General features: G+C 34.0%; 1 protein-coding gene across 1 annotated transcript in view; it reads left to right on the forward strand.

Moving 5' to 3' along the window:
• The window catches only part of LOC108723563 (protein PTHB1), a 27,603-nt gene extending 16,081 nt beyond the window's left edge, over positions 1 to 11,522 (forward strand). Inside the window, exons 12-21 of the mRNA XM_018449405.1 lie at positions 653 to 944; positions 1,399 to 1,646; positions 1,887 to 2,017; positions 4,131 to 4,308; positions 5,234 to 5,479; positions 5,722 to 5,964; positions 7,494 to 7,777; positions 8,445 to 8,615; positions 10,910 to 11,047; positions 11,286 to 11,522. Of these exons, the coding sequence (XP_018304907.1) occupies positions 653 to 944; positions 1,399 to 1,646; positions 1,887 to 2,017; positions 4,131 to 4,308; positions 5,234 to 5,479; positions 5,722 to 5,964; positions 7,494 to 7,777; positions 8,445 to 8,615; positions 10,910 to 11,047; positions 11,286 to 11,522 (2,168 nt within the window). The remainder of the gene's footprint in view (positions 1 to 652; positions 945 to 1,398; positions 1,647 to 1,886; positions 2,018 to 4,130; positions 4,309 to 5,233; positions 5,480 to 5,721; positions 5,965 to 7,493; positions 7,778 to 8,444; positions 8,616 to 10,909; positions 11,048 to 11,285) is intronic.
• The last annotated feature ends 9,189 nt before the right edge of the window (positions 11,523 to 20,711 follow it).

Here is a 20,711-nt window from a genome sequence, read left to right on the forward strand (position 1 = left end):
GCCAATTATAACATTCGTTGCTGGAACTATATATATAGTTACTGTTATTATTATTATAGTAGTAATAATCATAATTATAGTAATATATAATTATAGTTACAAATACCAAACATTTTTCTCTCTGTGTTGTAAAATATAAAATAAATCAAGATAAAATAAACCGCATGTTAATCAAGGCACGTCAAAGTAGAGACTGAAACTTAATAAATTTGTTATTAAAATTTTGAAATGGATAAGAAATTATAAATATAGTGAAAAATAATGAATATGAAAAATAATTTATCACGAATTATTAAGACTCAATTCCATTAATGTAAAATTAACATTAACTCAAGGTTTAATTTACTATTTATCTTTCTCTAATTCTAATTTATTTTTTCTAATTCCTAAAATTAAACCGAGATTAAAGTTGAAATTTTATATTGGTAGAACTTGGCCTAAATATCCCATTACAATATCCGATTACAAAAATTTGGTAATTCATGCATCAATTCTTTTCGATTAAATTAAAATAATAAGATAAACTTACTAACTCGAAAAATTCAAAAATTTTAGTTTTTCTAATTTCAATATTGTTTGTGTGTTGATTACCAATTTTAAGTTTTCATCTAAACTGATTTAATTTAATCATTATTTCTTATTACTCTTGCAGGGGACCATTGCGATTTGGAAATTGTTTACGAGCATTTATTACCGCGATTTCCGGCGTCCCTGACGACGGGTCCGTTTGGCGGCGTGCGGGGTAGGGACTTCCTCTGCGTTCAGTGCCTGGATGGCACGCTTCTCTTTTACGAGCAAGAGACTCCCACCTTCAGCCTGGTTCTCAGGAATCGGTTGCTGCCAGAGCCGATCGTCTACGTTTCGCGGAACGACATCTTCGTAACGCCAAGCTCCTCGTGGATCCTCGAATGCTACAGGCAGGTTGTTCCACTGTGCCATTCCAAGTAGCCCGTCAATGAACACCTGCCGGTGTGCAGATAACACGGCCGCGATATATCGGATTACAGCCTCGTCTTTCAGGATTATGAGCTGAGAGGACGAATGGAAAGATATATAGTTCACTGTCATTAGATTCGCAACAGTAATGGAAGAAAAGCTTTTTATTATCAAAGGATTTAAACATCACTCTAGAACTTGTAATAAGACAAATATAATGTATCACATTCTTCAGTATAATTCCTAATTACTTGCGAATAATTATCAAAATTATTAATTAATAATTCGATTCATATTCTAACAAAGTTGTGACGATAAAAGCAGTAATGCAAAAGAAAAAAATATTTCAGAAGTTTATATTTTCTCATATTTCCAAAATTTGACGCGTAATTTATATGTATAATTTACATTAGTAAATAAAATGAAATTTTACATACGTAGATATGTGTATTTTTCGCGCAGGTATAAGAGTATGGCGGAATTTGGCAGTAAGGATCGCTCGGAAGAATCAAAGAATCTAGAACCGGACTGGAGTTACAATATCGGGGAAGCTGTTCTCGATATCGATGCCGTTATTTTGAGCAGCTTCGAGGTCGGGATTCTCATACTCGGCGAGAAAAGTCTATATTGTCTGAAAGACAATTGCGTCACTCTGAAATACTCAAAAAGGCTCGAGTACAAGGCACTCTGTTTTCAACCTTACGTAATAGGTAATTGACGACGGACTTAGGAACTTGACGAGAAAAAAAAAAAGAAAAAGGAAAAAGCATATTAAATTTTGATCTCATCAAAATATTTTTTCTCGAAGAGAGAAAAAAACAAGGATAAGATGAACAAATTAGAGAAAACCGTGTGGTTGGATTAATATAGTTGACGCGCGATGCAACACGCTTAATTAATTATTTTAACGAATAGAAAATAAATGTGCTAATTGAGTGCGATGCTTATAGAACCGGATGGCAAGCTGATGGTGCTTGTAATCGCTGACACGAACACCCTGATGATTTACGAGGGCACGACTCTTAGGTGGTCAGCTCAGTTACCTTTTACTCCAGTTGCTGTTACTCGAGCGCATTTTCAGGTAATCAATTGCATAATTCGTACTTTTGCTCGATGCGGCATCTCAAAATATTATATCGCACAAAGCGCCATTTGAAAAAGAAAGTTTAAAAGGAATCAATAATTTTTCTTGATCATTTGAAGTAGCAAAGTTTAATATCGTAACAGTTTCCTATTGTTATTAAGTATTACGGTCAATAATTGTTACACTAAAAGTTTAATTAATTTGTAATATAACATTAAAATTATTTAATATTATATTACAAATTTCTTACACACTTTTCTTCATGTACATTATATTCACGATGGATAAATAATTTTTTTATTATTAATAATTTTGCAGTAAGCAACAATATTATACACATAACAAAATCGATATACTTTTTTTAAAAAAGGGAACTTCGATTATAAGTTCGTAGCAAAGATCATGTTGATAATCTATTGATCTATTCAGTCTTTTTATATTACTACATTTCATTTCTACTAGTGGCATTGAAATGGTATAGCAACGTAATAAATGGTCGATATATTGTACCTGACAAGGCAACTTTACCAATGAAAAAGGACCGAGAAAAAAAATAATCGGTTTTCGAAAGGTTGTCTTATCCGGATATTGGATAGTGACATATAGAAAATATGGGAGAATTCCTTTTAGAAGAGGGAACGAGACAGAAAGAAAGAAAGAAGACCTCGATGGAGCGCATATCTACATACATTCACCACGATAGTCCGCAATCAAAGCCGATGACATTTGACAAAGAAGCGAGCCGAGACCTCCGCCATATCGGTGTATCCTCTTCCGTGTCGCACTATCGGCACCGCCAGCCGTTGTTTCTCTGACAACGTTATGTCAGGCACGGATCTATCGTGTCCTTGTTATCAGAAGCCTCTTTGATGTAACTTCTACTATTCCACATTTTAAAGAAGTTAACGAAGAGTACAACAATCTTGAGCTTCTATAACAACAAATCTTATGAAACTTATACATTTTATTTTCTTCCAAAATTCTCTAGACGTTATAAAGCAAAATGTATCTCGATGAAATTTAATAATGTACATACAATTATACAAATATATGAAAGCAAATTTTTCACTAAAATTTTTGCAGAAATCAGATTATCTGTGTCTTTCAATATAGATAACTCAAAGTTAATTATAGTTATGTTTTGTGCTGTCTTTTATCTGTTTGTGAAGACCGCGTCAAATGTCGACTTAAAACGATAATCAAATTGCTCGAGAACACGTTTGACCATCTTATGGATTGTTCTCATTTAAGAATTTTTGAAACGGAAGAGGGACAAGACGGGCAAGAAAAAAAGAAGTGAAGATAAAAGCGAAGATCTCACGTGGCAATGACGACAAAGAAACCTTCAAGGCTTTTAGCATCGGCGTCGCCAATGAAAGACCGGGAAAGGAAAAAACCGCAAGAGTGCAGAGAAGGACGAGGAGTCGGCAATTATCACCCTGGTTTTATCTTATCGTCCTGCCACAGCTAGCACGCGGCCAGCAAGGTTACCATTGTTGTCTTTCCGGAGGACACAGAGCGCGCGAATTGCTGGCTAATTAGCTTAATACCGAGAACTCCGATTCGTTAATCAGCGAACTATCATCGCGGCAACTGGAGCTGTTCCGCGTCGACGCGAGAAAACGCTTAGAAAACGCCTAAATCAGCCGGACGCCAGTATGAAAATAGCAACGAATGATTATTTTTATCTTATCTCGCGTAATAACAAAAGCAGAAATAGCCTTTCAGCTTGCCGTTATGAAAAGAATCTGCCAGAAGTGTTCGAACTTTGTGTTTTACACGCAAAAAAAAACGATCTAATGCACTTTTCTTTAAAATGAAGAGAAATGAAGTTTATAATTAGTAATAAAATTGATGGAAAGATCAAAAGTATACCACCGTACTCGGATTACTTTAATTTTTAATTTTAAAGGTCAGATCACTTTTACGAGCAGGTCTTTAATTTAGCTTTCATATTGCTTTTGCACATCCACGGGATAATAACTATGATGTACGGGCCATTCCAGGTTTCCCGCAGTTCTTTTTATCTACAGTTTCTTTGACCAATTTGGGGTTGATTTTTCCTTTTGCAATGCAACTGTAATCTAAAGCTTAATATTTCTTTTTTTAGCACTTAGATGGAGTGATCGTCGTTCTCTCCGAAGAGGGCCAGCTGGAGGCTTGCTACTTGGGCTCGGAACCATCGTTATTTATCGCGCCTCCTCTGCATCGACGCGGTTACGATTACGTGGCCGCCGAAGATGAGCTCATGGAGCTGCGCAAATTAGCGAAGAAAAATAAAGCTTCCGGTATGAAGAAAATATGAATCATCAATATACCTAAAACAATCATTAGCAATACAAAGAATAAGTCCTTTATCAAGAATTTCTCCGAAGTCCAAATTACCTATTTTGTACACTGAGAGAAAACGAAATAGTTCTAGTAACTATAAATTTAGCAACTTTTGCAATTGAAGTACCTGTAACTAGTTTTACAAAGTAATAGAAACTAAAGTAGTGCTGAATATTATAAAAATATAGTCACGGTAACAAATTGTATGCACTATTAATTGGTAGTGAAATAGTGACTACATTGAGTAGTTACTTGAACTTCATGCAAATAGATATAACAATTACATTTTTCTAGTTTAGACAAAAATTTTTAAAGTGTCGCTCAGTACGAGTAGTACGCGGCTTTGTCACCAGAGGGACATAGCGAAGTTCAGTTTCTCCTAAGAAGGAAACCACTCAGCTTACGATAAAAGGCGCAGCGTTGGTTTCAAACTTGGAAGACAAAAATAAATAAGAAATGCATACACAAATTTGTAATTATGTATTATAAAGCTTTAATAAGAACAATAAGTAAATTAAGTGAATTAAGAAAATATAGTAATATTAACCATTTGTAATTGATTATATAATTAATGTTATATTTTCTTAGTTCACTTAATCTAGTATTCTTATTAGAATTTAATAATATATATATAGTTGAGGCGCTATTTCACTACAAATTTATAGTTACTGATACGACTTTTTTCTCTGAGTGTAGTTAAAATTTAGCTTTTAGCAGTATTCATAATCGATTTTCGTATTTAATACAGTCTTAAGATGTCACGAATCCAATCAGAAGGTTGTTAATCTTAAAACATTACTTAAGATAGTCTTAAAATAAGAACCGATTATGAATATTGGTTTTTATCACAGACATTAATTATCTTATAATCGAAATTATAAGGCAATCAACTCAATGACGTCACCATGGACGCTGAGCTGATAATATCCGTGACCGTATCTGCGGATCTGGAACCCTGTCCACGCGGAAACCAGGATGACAGTAAGGACGACTCGGAGGGTCGTAATTTAATGTGCAGGATCACCATAGAATTGTCCACGTACATGACGCTTCGCGATGTTCAAGTATGCGTGGACGTCTCGAAGCCGTTCGTCGCCGACAAGGATCGCTACGTTATTACCAACCTTTGTAAGCAAGTCACGTAAAGTTACATATTTATGACGCAAAGACTCGAACAAGAAAATAGCAGTTTCAGAATAAAATTAAAACACGAAAAATGAAGAATGACGCTGTTGGAAAAAGATACATCCTTCACGCAATGATATTTACTTTTTTCTACTTCTTATAATCAAAATTCGCTATAGAATGTCAATAATAGCGACTAATTCGTTAAGTATGTCACTTCGCTAATTGATCATGCGAATGCATAGGTGACAGGCACATTCTGCGTGTAATGATTTACCCAACGATGGATTTACCGGCGATGTCATCGGACGTGAGAATCACGGCGAGCTACGAGACAGCGGATCGTGGGAGCCTACGCGTACTTCAGAAGACGGTCCAGCTACCCCTGAAGATGATGCTGAGGGCCTGCCCACCCGAGAACACGTCCACCTTCACGGCGACCATCAAGTGCAGCGAGCCCCTCGTGGCTTTTAGCCAGCTGTTTCCCGGTAAATCCATCGGCACCGTCGTTTATAATACTCATTACCTCTCTCGCCTTTCGTGACCAGGGCTGCAACCGCGATAAAACTATTCCCTCGAATCTATCGTCGACAAATTTTTCTGTGGTTTTATACGACAACATCATTACAAACTCCCCGAGAGTCCTTATTAGATTCATTTAATTAAAATTTTAACTTAAAAAAATTGCATACTACAAACATTGCATTATATTGAGATTCAAATAGTTCTCTCTGAGGATTTAAGTTTATATCTTCATATTTATCATAGAGAAATAGTGTGACGTAATCGATAAAATTATATATATTCTTAAAACTTCGTGTGTGTGTCACAAAGTGACAATACGTATCATCTTTAATGAAATAGATATATGTATAAGTTATATGATACTATCGCAATTATATCATCAATTCGATAAAGAAATGCAACCGATATCTAAATATAATGTAAAATTCTTACGAATGTCATCGATCTATGAGTCATGGAGAAATTGGTTGTTTTCATATGTGACCTTATAGACGGCAGCTTTGTGTTGCCGCCCTGCTGGTCCCATCATCGTAAAGGATTCCCCAAAATCTCACGGATCTTTTTTATTTCCTCTACCTCGTATTTCCCCCCGTTGTTCCTCATCGGAAATTACGGGCTAGGAAATTGTGGATAGAGAATTAGGATGTCTCGTTTGCGAACGGCGATATTAAGGAATCCAGTCTCTCTCGTTCGTGGTTTAAACATGCGGCATCTCGGCCCACCTAATACGATAATCAGACATCGCGGGCCTCAGGGACCTTACCCGGACCTCTTCAATCACGGCACATTTTCTTCCTTTTATCGGCCTCTCGACTTTAAGCCTCGCACACCTGGTAGATTCGTAATTTAAAGTCGGTAAAATTCTCGTTAAGTGAATTCCTTCCCTCCCATGAAACCGCTCAGAATAAAAAATATCAATCATAAAAATATCAATATCTTGTTTCAAATCTCACATGAAATACAAAGGATATCCTAGAATTTTCAACTGTAATTTCTATATTTCATAAAAAATGTTTTAATAAATTTAAGCTATTTTTTAAATAATTTCAAGAAATATTAACATTTATTGCATATTGTTGAAATTAAACATTAATTATTTCGGTCGTCAAATGCTAAATAAAGATACTGATAATGAAAAATCTCACTGAGAAAAAAATATATTAAGTTTTAATAAATAATTGTTTGAATAATACTAATATTTATTTACAGAAAATAAATGTTTGTTAAATAAAAAATAATAACAGTTAAATCAAATTAATGGTTCTTGTACCAAATAAATATATGTTTTTTATACATTTAATAAATATTCATGCTGGCATTATTCAAACAAATATTTAAAATTTAGTATAGTTTTCTCTCTCACACACACAGTGTAAAGGTCATCTGAATTTAACTGAATAATTGAATTTTCTTATTTAATTTCTTATTTGTTTTCTCCAGAAATTATGTGAAAAGTTTGCGAACAATTTTAATTCACGATAATTCTTCGCAGAGTTTACAGGAGATGTACAGAGGCAAAATTGGAACGCACTTGGTTTGCAGCACTTGCAAACTGGCAGTGTGGTGACAATCGTTTCCGGCGCTACCAGCAATCGATATCGAGTGCAATCAAACGACGGACTTTCGATGGCCTTGGTGGTACAGCAGCTGGTGAATAGACTCAAAGACAAGGCCACCGGAAATTTTACGACCGCCATCGCGCAAAATCACATACAACTGGTACAGTCTCAGATGGAGGCGCACTATCATAGTCGCCAGAAAGTGGACAAAATCGCGGTAATTTATTTAAATGAGACTTTAAATTGCTAAACACTTGTCCTTCTCTCGTCTTTTTATTAAAGCTTCAATTTTAATTTTGACTTCCGTCTTATAAAAAAATTGGAGGGTGTTTTTTTGATAAGCTAGACATCTCTCTATAAAGGCTTATACAGTATTTTACAGAATGTATGAAAATTCTTAGAATTTTTATTTTTCTTATCTCTACTTAGCTCTCTCCTTCTCTCTCTCTTTCTCCCTTATTATAAATCCATAAATTTTGCAACACTTTCTTTTAATTTTTCTGTAATTAACTTTTATTTTACTCAAAATTTTATTATTATTATTTTTATTTATTTATTCAGTCTTATTTTTCTTTTTTTTTTTTCATTATATTCACCGCATTTACTTTAATGTATTTATACTCATATTACTTATGTATACTAGGTTCTTAAAGGGCTTGCCCTAGAACCGTAATAAAGGCTCTCTCTCTCTCTCTCCCCCTCTCTTTTTTCCTTAAAAGTTTATAATTTTGTCGTTCCCATAAGATTTGAGATCAGTTTTTCTCGCAGTCAATTGACGATGCTGACGACATTGGCGGCGTCCATTTCATTAACATCGTCGTTACTGTAGATTAATTACACCCGTTTCTCTCTTCCTCAGCATATTTTTTTGTTCGTAAGTACAGAGTGAGATCGGGCTACTGTCGACCCAGTTGAGAAACATCGAGAGGAGGATGCTACGTGCCGTGAGGGAGCGAAATACCCGGTCTCTGACCACGACCGGACTGCCGTTCCTCTTGGAGTCGACCTATCGCGCGATCTTCGCGCTTCTGGACGATCTCGCGATCGCACGAGCGGTAATTGACCGATGTCCAACCCTCCTACATCCTTATCCTTTTCTCTTTACAGCGAACTCGTTCTGAGATCTATCTTAGCCTTTAATCAGATGTACGTTGAATTAAAGTACGTTCAACGTAAACCTGATTTGGTAAGACTTATCGTAAAATCGTTGAAACAGTTTGACTCCTTTTAATTTTTACAAGCACGCTTTCATTCATTTCTACCTACGCTGCAGTTAGTGTCAACTGTAATCTATTTGTTACATTAAAAAGACTAAATCTTGCACTATTTTAGTATTTTTTATAATAAAACAATAAGAATTCGTGTCGTTAAAAATGGTACGAAATTTGACTTTTAATTGGTTTAAATTGTTTTCTGAATGGAAGTTAATATAAAAACTTTTATTCTATTATATACAGTTCCTGGCCACATTATTATGACCACTGTTGAATTTTACGATATTTTTATGATAAGTGGTAGAAAGATTTGTATTTCATGGCAATACTGTTTTTTAAATTACTGTGTATGCAACTCTAACATAGATCGCCATTTTGACATGTGTCAACTGTTTAACCACGCCGAAGTTACATATAACTTCTATTTAGAACACTTTGTCTCGTGACGTAAATTGTTAATATTAATAAAATATAACGGTAAGTAATAAATATAAATTGTTGTTAGATATGTTAATAAAGCATAAATAAATAAGTTAAACATAAGTTAAATAATAACTTATGTTTAACTTATTTATTTATGCTTTATTAACATGTCTAACAACAATTTATATTTATTTTGCATGTTTTGTTTGCTGTATTTTATAATAAAATATAATTGATTTAACATTGTCAAGTTGTAATTAATTGATTAGACATAAAATTATTCAATAAATTCATCATAATATTTAAAATGTAACCAAATAGAAAAGAGTGCAAAAAGATAAGTGGTGGTCATAATAATGTAGCCAGGGACTGTACTTGTAATTAATGGAAAGAATTTCTAGTCATGATTTCTATGCATTCTCGTCAGAAAATTGTAACAAATACACTCTCAACCAATACTACAACCGAAGGTAGTCTCGGAACCTGCTTGATAATGCTCGCAAGTCGCGCACGTTGTAATTGTCCGCTGTAGTTGCCTTCGCTTATTCACCCAACGCTGACAGCGATGGCGAGCGGCGACCATAATCTCGGCAGTATAAAACACGCGAACCACTTGACGGCCGATCGCGGTCGATACAGTATGCCACGTTTTATCGCGCGCCGATCTGGAAGCGGAGATGGCAATCGCGCCGATGCAATGGCGGTTTCGCGAAATTATATCAACGTGCTCGTGATCGTTACTCGATCCCTCTCGTCGCGCTCGAGTGGCTTATTATTTGCGAGATTTATAGCATTCCAGGAAAGGGAATTCGATGTAAACGCCGATCCGCACGATACGCGGGAGAGCCATGTTTAGATAGATAATAAAGAGAAAGAGACAACGACGCGGAAAAGATCGTTTCGGTGGCATAAAACAAAATTAAAAAAAAAATTTTAATACGTATTTCTTTGAATAGTACTAATTGTAAGTAAACATTTACTTACAGTAAATAAAAATTTACTCAATAAAAAATGACAGTTAAATTAAATTAATGATCTTTGTATCAAATAATTAGTAAATATTTACTATCCAAATAAATATTTATTAAAATTTAGTACTTTTTTTTCAGTGCAAGCGAACATAAAATTATCGATATGAATTTACTTTGTAACTTCGTAATCTTCAAAATCATTGAACTTTTCTTTCCGTTTTCTTTGTATGTATATTTGGATTCTTATAAGGAGCCTTCAAGTTAATCCGTGACAGCTGATATGCTGCAAAAAATGATCGGGGAATTAAATCAAAATTAATAATTTGTTAATCCCGAAGAAAATAACGAATACGAGAGTAATCTCTATCCACTATTGCGGGAATATGTTGACGTAAATGAAGTAAGTTAACGAGCGTGTATTTATACTTTCGCGCGTACTAAAACCGACCTCCTCTCGAAAAATATTCTAACAATAAGGACTATTAACGATCTATTCTACAATCTGATTCTACAATCAATTAAAATCGTTACATGATAGTTTCGACTTCTTCAATATAGAAAATATATAAACGGTTAATAAGTGTAAAAGGAAAAAAATTAAAGAGGAGCGCCTGACCTCGTCAAAACTATACCGGTTTCAATTCCTGACCTAAATCTCGATTCGCATTATCCGGACAGATTGGCGGCGTGCAGTCCGTCAATGCGGCGTGATGTAACGCAGTAATAATTGGGCTGTTGCAGGAACGGGAACGCGCCGGCCACGGTCTGCGGTGCATCGTGAGGTTACTGCTCCTGCTGTTGCGACTCAATGTAAACGACGATAAGTACGCGATGCTCGAAGCCGCGATCGGATTTGATCCGCAGCTGTGCGACGAGCTCGTAAGTATTTATGGCGACACATATGTAATTCAATCTCTTCGCTCTAACAATAAGTGGCTAAAATATGTCCGACTACTAAAATATAATTTCGAGTTAATCATTTGGAAAAATCCAAAAACCTAGATTGACCAGTTTGTGCTGTCATTTATAAGGAAATATTGTTTACAATGTAATCGCAATGCCGGTGCTGTTTTTTTTTTATTTCTTTTTTCGATAATTTGTTCGATCGGTTTCTCAGGACTGGGAAGAAATCGCTGACGTCAGCCTGAGCGCTTTTCTACGATCCACTTCGAGAAAATCGATGAGTCATCTGGACACCAAGTCCGCGACGTTAACCAAAATGACGTCCGCCAAAGAATTCGCCAAGTTGAAGAAACGTTTGGTACACGCGATTGAACGTCTTGATAGCTGCCGAGAAGCTGACATAGTCGAGAACGAACAGTTGGAAGCTGCAGGCAATCACGCTTCTTCTTAAAAGTCATTGCGTTTTCCGATATAGAAATTTCTTTTACATAGAAGTGTATAACTTTCGCTTTTTTGTGACCATTTTATTTTTACGTTTTCTAATTTATTTTTCTTCATGGAAATCGAAAATTATAATAATAATGACGCTGCATTCAAAGAAAAATTGGTACATTGAAATAAAGAATAAAATTCTTATTCACACCGTTACGAAATCGCTATCATTTATGCTTCAATCGTTTAAAAACTAATTCAGAGTTGTTGATCTAACTTTAAATTAGATTTTAAATGATTGAAGCATAACTGACAGCGATTTCGCAATGCTGTGACTAAGGATTTTATTAACTTTAATGTACGTACTAATTTTTCCTTGAGTGTAGTGTCATTATTATGATAATTTACAGTTTAAATGAAAAAAAATACGTAAGAAAATGTAGACATAAAATGATCTCCGAACGGGATCGCGAAAAAAATAGTATTCCTCCTTTTCAAACGTATTTTCTCAAACGCTTATTACAACAAACAATAAAAACAGAGAGAAAAGAAAAAGCCATTATAGAACGTAAAATTAAATTTTTCATCAGAATTCGATTCTTGTAAGATGATAACGTATATTATGATAAATAACTTATCGTTAAAATATATTTCTTCAATCCGTTTCATACGTAATTTCTTAACATAATTAAGAATTAATTCTTAATTAATTCTTTTTTGTAAAAAAGAGAAGACAAAATTTTTCGAACACAGAAAACAGAATTTGGATTCTGTGTTCTCAAGATTCGCCGACACGATTGATCGCTTCAACATTTTTAATGAGATTTGCAGGAATATTACTGTGCGTATTGGGCGTATCTTGGCGCCATTGCGTGTGCATATACCGATAAGCTACGCAGGTGCAATACACGCATATTACTTATGCACGGACACGCCAAGTCGGACAGGCGCGCGGTTTACGTAAGTGCGTTTATACACGCGCCGGCGCTGCGGCGATAATTTTATTCCACCGCCTGCGGCATATTATTGAAATAGGCGAAGTCGAACAGCGTAACGTATAGTTTGAGTGATTCACTAGCTGGCGCCACGATTCCGCTTTTTCGAGGCTAATTAATGGGAAGAATGTATGAGACGGGAGGGTATGTGTTTAACTCGGCGGGACCAATAACAGCCACGCGCTTTGTTCGCGATAATTTTCTTACGAGAGCGTTCTCTGTGTAATGTTATGCAAAGTGCTTGCCCCGTGTAGAATGGAAAGGATCGTAAGAATTTTTCAGATCCCAGAGGCTGTTCGCACACGCTGTTCGATATCCGCCATGACAATAAGAGACATGCAACTTATCGAACGATTATAGCATTGTTATACGAGCAGAACAACTCCTGTTGACTCTTTTATTATAAACGATTATAGTAAAACTATCTCAGAATATATAAAATCAATAAATTCTGTTTGAAATCCATCTCTGTGATTGCAGCAGATTGTACTGTTTAATAGAATGTTGAATTAAATTTTATGTTTTCACACATGTCTATTAAAATATACACAGAAAAAGAATTGCTTAATTGTTTTAACTAAACACATTTTTTCTGAATTATAATTTCAAAATTGAAAAGACTGATTATTTCCAACAAATGTTTTTTTTTGTATCAATGAAATATTATCTTTAATACAGTATCAATGAAGAAAATGTTTTATTGGAGCAAAAATACAATTTCAATTTTTTTTTTATTTGTCAGTAAAAAATCTTCATGTCATTTCTTCTTCAAGTCATTTTTGTCTATTGATATGATTAATTTTATTAAAACGTAAACAAAAAAATTTTATTAGACTAATCTTATTTCATTAAGAAGGTAACGGAAGAGTAGCAAATTGACTTTTTTAATGTTAACAATGTTGATATGTTTTTAATGTAACGGTAACAATAACGAGTTATTTTTGAGTATCAGTAACTAGTAACGGGGAGGGGGGGAACTAGTTACTATTTTGATTCGGTAACGAGTAACGGTAACTAGTTACTTTAAGAATTTCTATTCTTTGCTTTTATTTCATTTTTATATGCTTTTATGAAATACAAATTTCATATAAAAATATATTTTTTCATTTATAAGAAACATGTAATAATAACAAAAAATTTTTATCTTGAATATATCTTAAATGTTTATTACGAATTATTTTAATAAATTGTTTCTTCAAGACAAAGTAATTTTAATTAGAAATAGTAAATTTTTCCCGTGTACATATGAAATAGATTCTGTGTCCATTATTAAAAGTTGCACATTCGTAAATATGTTTGAATCTCTCTTTTGATTTAATAACTATTAATACCAATTATTTTTATTTTTAAAAATTTAAATAAAAATTAATGAAATTTAACAATTTTTGTATTTAATACTTTCGATATTCGCGTCAGACACACGTGCATTGTGTCGATTCACACGATGAGAAAGAGACTTCTCTCGTGAGCATGCAGATGCGTGCTACGCTCCGCGGCTTCCCACGAGCATGAAGAAACAAATAATCGCGAGGCCCACGTAACCTTTGCCGAAGTGCTCGGCAAATATTTAGACGGCAGCACTTTTCCGTTGCGGCCACTGATGTAACAAATTGAAATATTTGTGGCCACAGCTTTGCGGTTCGGATAAACATCTTGCGGTAACATTGGCGGATAACTGCGAATATCAATGCGGCTCGTAAACAATGCAATAATGTAAGCTTTTACGGGCGTAATGTTTAATTATATTGTCATACAGTCAATATAAATCGAGGGCAAGGTTTTCCAGAACTATTGACTTTGTTTTATTTCAGCTTCAATAACGGATTTTTCGATGGAATTGAAATTCGTATCTCAAAAAGAGTTGAGGGAAGCATTTTATTATTTACGTTATTATATAACTTTTCAATGTTCAACATGAAATCTCATCAATAATCACAACTTGAATAGACTATAAAACATCAAATTTTTTATTTTAATAATAATTCTTAATTGCTTAATTTTTCAGAAGTTTAGAAAATCTAATAATAATTGATCTCTCTAATAATAGCTAATCGTTTACTAAAGTACACACATTTAATTTATAATATACTAAATCTGTCATACACAAATCATCTAGAATATATTCCATTATTTATTTTTATTAGATATTCTTTTCAACTATGAAGTTTTTCAAGAGGAATATAATCGTAACAATTTTTAATATAAGCATCGCTTTCGTAATTTTCTTGGAAAATCTAACGAAAACAATCCCACATCGAATTTAACTTGTACTACTAGATATTATTTCGCACAGAGAACGCAAAAAGATATGTAGATGAAGAATGTCACTTTTTTAACTGAATACTCTTAGGCGAAACGATCCATCAATCGATCGCCCGAAGCACATTACGAAAAAAAATGCGGCAAATCAATAAACGTGCGGAATAAATCAACGACATCTCCGAAGGTGCGGAAAGAAAATTACGGGTTGTATATTATTATATCATTTTATCACTACTTTGCCGAAGGAAATTCAGAAAAAAACCCTGACGGCTGTCTCATATCTCACCATCGGCATCGTCGTCTCATCGCCACTTTGGAAAAAGGGAGGAGAGTTCACCAAGAAGGTCAGGGTCCGATTTATATCGTATTGCCGAAAAACGCTGTGATTTTTACAATATGATAGATTACATACGGATGCAATCGATTGAGAATACAAAGATATAAAATCAGTAGATTAGATCAACGTTTGGACAGAAATACTTTAGAGGATTTTATTAGATTAGTTCGATTTTTACACATAAAATGTTAATAAATATTTCTGTAAATTTATATGTATGTGATCTTTCCCCTTTTTGATTAATTTGAAATCATTCAAATTAAAAATAACTCTGATTTACATCTGAAACAAAATTTCTAGATATTAAAATTCTCATGAAATTAAGCAAAGCATAAAATTTTGCTAGCTGATTGACAATTTATGAAATACTTTAAATTATTACAAGCATCGTCACTGAAAAATAGATATTAAATAATATCCAAGTAAATTATTCAAAGAATTCGGCGGGAAAATTAAAATTCTCAGTATCCGAAAGAACTTCAAACACTTTAGTCGATAAATTCTTGACGTATTGGGTTTTTAGAAAAAATTTATGTGAAAATTATTGTTGAAAACAGAATTCGATACACATCGTCCTTTCCATTCTGCCGCAAAGCTGATAGACCAAGAGTTGTTTAAAGTGACCGACTCGCTTACATCTTTCTATTGCCATCTATTATATCTAAAAAGCCACTCGACTTCCCGCTGACTTGTGTAAACGCGGCATGGCACAAACTGCGGTAGACACGTAGAAGAATTGCGGGCGAGTTAGAAGGACGATAAACGAGACAAATGGGAAAGAGAGAGTCCGAGGAACGTACCTGAGAGGAAGTGCTGAAGAAGGTTTCGCGTGTTACGTGTTTGTCACTCGACGCCACGAGAGATGCGACCTTTCCTCTAACACGTCGCTTCCGACAATCGCCATTCGTTCCTCGAATTGGCTTCAACAAAGACTATTACATTCGGTGTAATGAATGACTTTAGGAAAAATAAGACTACGCTAGATATAAAAAAAGGGTCCATCATTCATGACATTCCTCTTAATCAGGAAATATCAGTAATTTTGCAAAAATTAAGAAAATGATCTGTATCATAGGTATTTGGAAGATAATCTGTATCATAGAGCAAGAAAATTACAAGCTTGTAAGGTAAATTATATAAAATTTTCAACTTTATTCTAAGACATTTTCAACTTAAGTGGATTGTACAATAGAACGATGTTAAAATACAAAAGTCTACAGAATCGTCTGATCTAAAATGTTTGCCTCGATGAATTCCTGATTAACAGAAAGTAAACTGTCCTCTATTCAAACAAAATTCGAGAATGGGATAAGACTGTATTACTCCGACACTAAGAACAGCAAAGAGATAAGATAAATGTCATAAAAGAAAAACAAAAGGAAAAAAAGTCATTTCAGAAGAACATCTCTTATATAAAAAAGAAATGATAACACTCTTTATTTTTTTTTACTTTATTATAAAAATAAGATTTATAAAAAAATAAATTTTTATTATCAGCTATCATTTTTATTTTGTTAATTTCATTTTTCTATATCATTTCTGTATTTTAAATTACAAAATTTTATCGAGTCTTAACCATTCGTCTTAATTGCTCGCATGCGTCGAATTTGTACGTATGAATTCTATATCCTGAATCCAAATGGTACAGACATATTCGTCAATTGACACGTAATAATTATAGCCGCAACTGGGGCGGAAAAACATATTCGAAGCAGTACCTGAACGAAAAAAGATGGCATGATAATATACGATTAACTCTCTTTTCTGGTATATTTTGTATATCGCTGATTCTGTTTAAATTATAGAGAATTAATAATCCCTTCAAGGAGAATGATCGTGACAGGAAGTAATTTTTCTGGTAATTTTCTGCTGCAGAAAAACATGCGGTTTCTCATAACGTCGTCGTTTAAATGAAACTTTTAAATTTCCGACGCGCAATAAGGCATTACTACAATTCAACACTCTCTCACGGGATAAGTGGCGCAATTTAAGAGGGCCTGGTAAATAAACGATTTTTACAGACACAAAAAAAAGCGCATCTCGCACGGCGACGGTTCGCCTATCGAGGTCTTTAAACGCCATTAAATTCCGAACGAGAGCGTGCGAGCGAGCCCTTCGTCTACCTTCGGCCATCCCGCCGGATTACGTGGAAATTCGCCTGCGGCTTTGCGCGATCGACCTTCCCGGAAGAACTTCTAGCAGAGATCCGACAGACAAGACGGCTTCCTGCGATCTCCGCGCGGCATGAGAATGCGACGGACCAAGCGAAGAGCTGAATCGCGCGATTATGGATAGGATTCTTTTGTACCCCGACATGCGCCTGCAATATGCGTTCCGCCGGTCGAGATCCAGATAGGTGGCTTTTTAAATGCGTGTATTTCTCGTACGCGCGCACACAGAAAAACTGGTCCCGAATGAAGATGCATATTGTATGGGGCGCGTAGAAACGGAATCGAATACGCGCGATTATTCCGTCAACAGTCTATCGGAAAGTTTAATTGGTATATTTCCGACCGGAAAAAGCGATGCAACGTCAAAGGTACTTGGAATCTCAAGTCGACTTTCAGAATCCGAAGATAAAGTATTAAAAATCATAATCAAAAAAGTTAATTATCTTTCTAACTTTTAATTCGATACTTTTAGTATACAAATAGCCTAAAATATCAGAGTACACTGATAAAAAATGATATTGTATCAACAGCATTATTTTAATTGAAAATAATCTTGTTGATTTATAACAACAGTATTAACGAAACAAATAAAATTTTATTACATCGTGTGTACCAGAGAATGCAAGAATAAAAAAAAACAGACCTTTTGTTTCATTAATAGTGTTATTGTGAATTAACAAAATTATTTTCAATTGAAATAATGCTGTTGATATAACATCATTTTTTCTTTCAATGTATATACTATATATTGAAGATTGAGGATTGCGAATTGGAAATTAAAATATAATCAATCAAGATGAAATGATTAAAACTATCTGATTGACCGAATTCTAATCAATTTGCAATCCTCAATGAGTAGTCTGATACAACTTAAGAGATCGCCATCTCTCTCTTTTCCCAGTGTTTATTCATTTATGAAGTTCATTATTATCTGAATTATTAAAATATACTAAATCTTAATATCCTAAAAATGTTCACATGTTGATACAGTGTCTAATGAAAATGTTGGATTTTTCCCAAGATCCTTCAGAGGAAGCATACCGATCTCATAATCACTTCTTGAGCATCTTTTTGATAAAATTACTTAAAAATTTTCCATATTTGAATTTGAGATTCCTTAGCGTGAGTTTTTATGATTCATCTCAACGATTAGTAATTTCTGAAAGCATGAAAAGATTTCAACAAAGTATTTCCGGATAAAACGATCTAAAATTCTACCTTTCAGCATCAGAGATAACATTATAACTGTACATTTCATGCGGTATCTTGTATTAGAAATAAAAGCTTTATCTTATACCTTTGGAAACATTTAAGTTATGTTTAAAATATTTTCTCGTATTATTATGTTTAAAATAGATAATAATATATCTCTCTGACCAAACAACTGTATACTTATACTTACAATTGATTCTTTAATCTTTATATATTTTTAGAAATTCCTGATAGCTAAGTTTTTCTAGGAATCCATATATAGCCATGATGTATAAATTTGACATGTTATCTACATAGTATCTTCTCTGATAATTTTTTAAAATAAATAATACCACAATGGAATATTTTTTCTCTATCAAGAGTTGATAGCATCCATAGCATTCATGACTTTACTTCAGAATTTTTTTTGTCATCTTAGGCATTGTTATCATTTATCAATTGTTTATTTATTCCTATTTTTTGTTGATTCGTTACATTTGAAAATATCAACGAATAGTGCAATAGGTTTAGAATAGTGCAAATAAAATTTTGCATTTTGCTTCACAAATCTCCTTTGAAGACATTACGAATGCCTGGAAAAGTGTATGGTGAGATGCAATGAAAAAAACGCCATTTTATGAGTGGCATAAACGTGAAGGGACAATGGTTTATGAATGTCGAAGAAGTCATTGTAAAAACGCGGCGGTAAGAGCATTAAAAGAGGAAAAACGTTTTCTAGGAATGCTTCCAAAAGTTTTACAAACATTAGCAAAAGTGTGTCACCAATCACCAAAGAAACTACCTTGAAGAAAATATTGTGTAAACAGATGTGTGTGTGTGTGTGTGTAAGATTTACTATTTCTGTGTAAACTATTTCTGGAAATTTTTTGTCATTATGTATAATCGACGAACATGTAATTGCATTGTACATGTCCATTATAATTATAGTAAAGTAACTTATTACGAATTAATTGATTGAATTAATTGAATATGTGCGAAAGCCGGCAAAAATTCCTCGTCTTGTTCTAAATCAGTACCTTTTTTACCGCAAGATACGCCATCACCGGAAACGGATTCAAGATTGTACGCAAGCCGTACAAGCCGCAGTATTTTTTCTCTTTATAATCTAGGTCATATCATCCAACAAATGGTTATTACGCAAATGCAAGGTAGTGCGATAAAACGAGAGACATGGAAAAAACTGACGTGCCCAATAACTTTGAAAATGTGACTTCAATTTCGGAAAACTTTTTATCGCATTTTTTACAGTGGATACTTATAAACGCTCACAGCTATACTCATCCCTCTATAATGCACAAAATGCTGCATTCCGTAATTTAATATCGATTAAAACCGTTATCATTAAAAACAATTAATAGAAATTCATTTTATAAAATTATGAGCAGGGCTGGGTAATCATTTAAAATGCCAAATATAAAATACTTAAAAAAATGTATTTAAAATGTAAAATGTTTTTCGAATCCACTTTATATGTAAAATGGATAAATAGATATTTTAAATAGTTTTCAAATACAGAATGGTTTTCCCTACATACATTTTAATATACATTTTTTTAAGTATTTTACATTTAGCATTTTAAATAGAATTACATTTTAAATGGCATTTTAAATGCAAAAATACCCATGAAGACATCTAATGTCTAAAATTTATTATTAAAAACCATAATTTCAAAACCTCTAATTTCCTATACTAATTATCCGAAAAAAGTTTTGATACTTGATTTTGCAGAAATAGATTCTCATTCGGGTACATATTTTACGAGATCGTTTTCAAGTGACGTACAATTTAAATAACATGTCCATCTATTTGCAAACAGGAAATATATATTAGCAGAAATTATACCGCAGCGGTGATGATTTACGATCGGCTAGAAATTAAGATGCTACTTTAATCAAATATCATTCCGCGTGAATAATCGTGTCGATTGTTCGGGCGAGCACAGGGCGGCGAAACATAAGAGACCCTCAGCGGCGCACGTCAGTTACCGCCGCAATAAAATTTCGACGGAAGGATGCGCTCCCTTCTACCCCTCTTTCTCTCTCTCTCTCTCTCTCTTTCTCTTTCTCTCTCTCTCTCTCTCTCATTCCATTCTCTCCTGCTGGCATTTTATGATTTAATACCAGACCACCTTGCTAAACTCGCAACTCTGGGACCACCAATAGCGATGTTTGAGGGTTAAGCCACCGTGAGAGAAAGAGAGAGATCGGCAATCAGTGGATAACGAGGCAGGG

This window comes from Mycetomoellerius zeteki, unplaced genomic scaffold, assembly GCF_001594055.1.
Source record: "Mycetomoellerius zeteki isolate Tzet28-1 unplaced genomic scaffold, Tzet1.0 scaffold245, whole genome shotgun sequence".
Lineage (NCBI taxonomy): Eukaryota > Metazoa > Arthropoda > Insecta > Hymenoptera > Formicidae > Mycetomoellerius > Mycetomoellerius zeteki.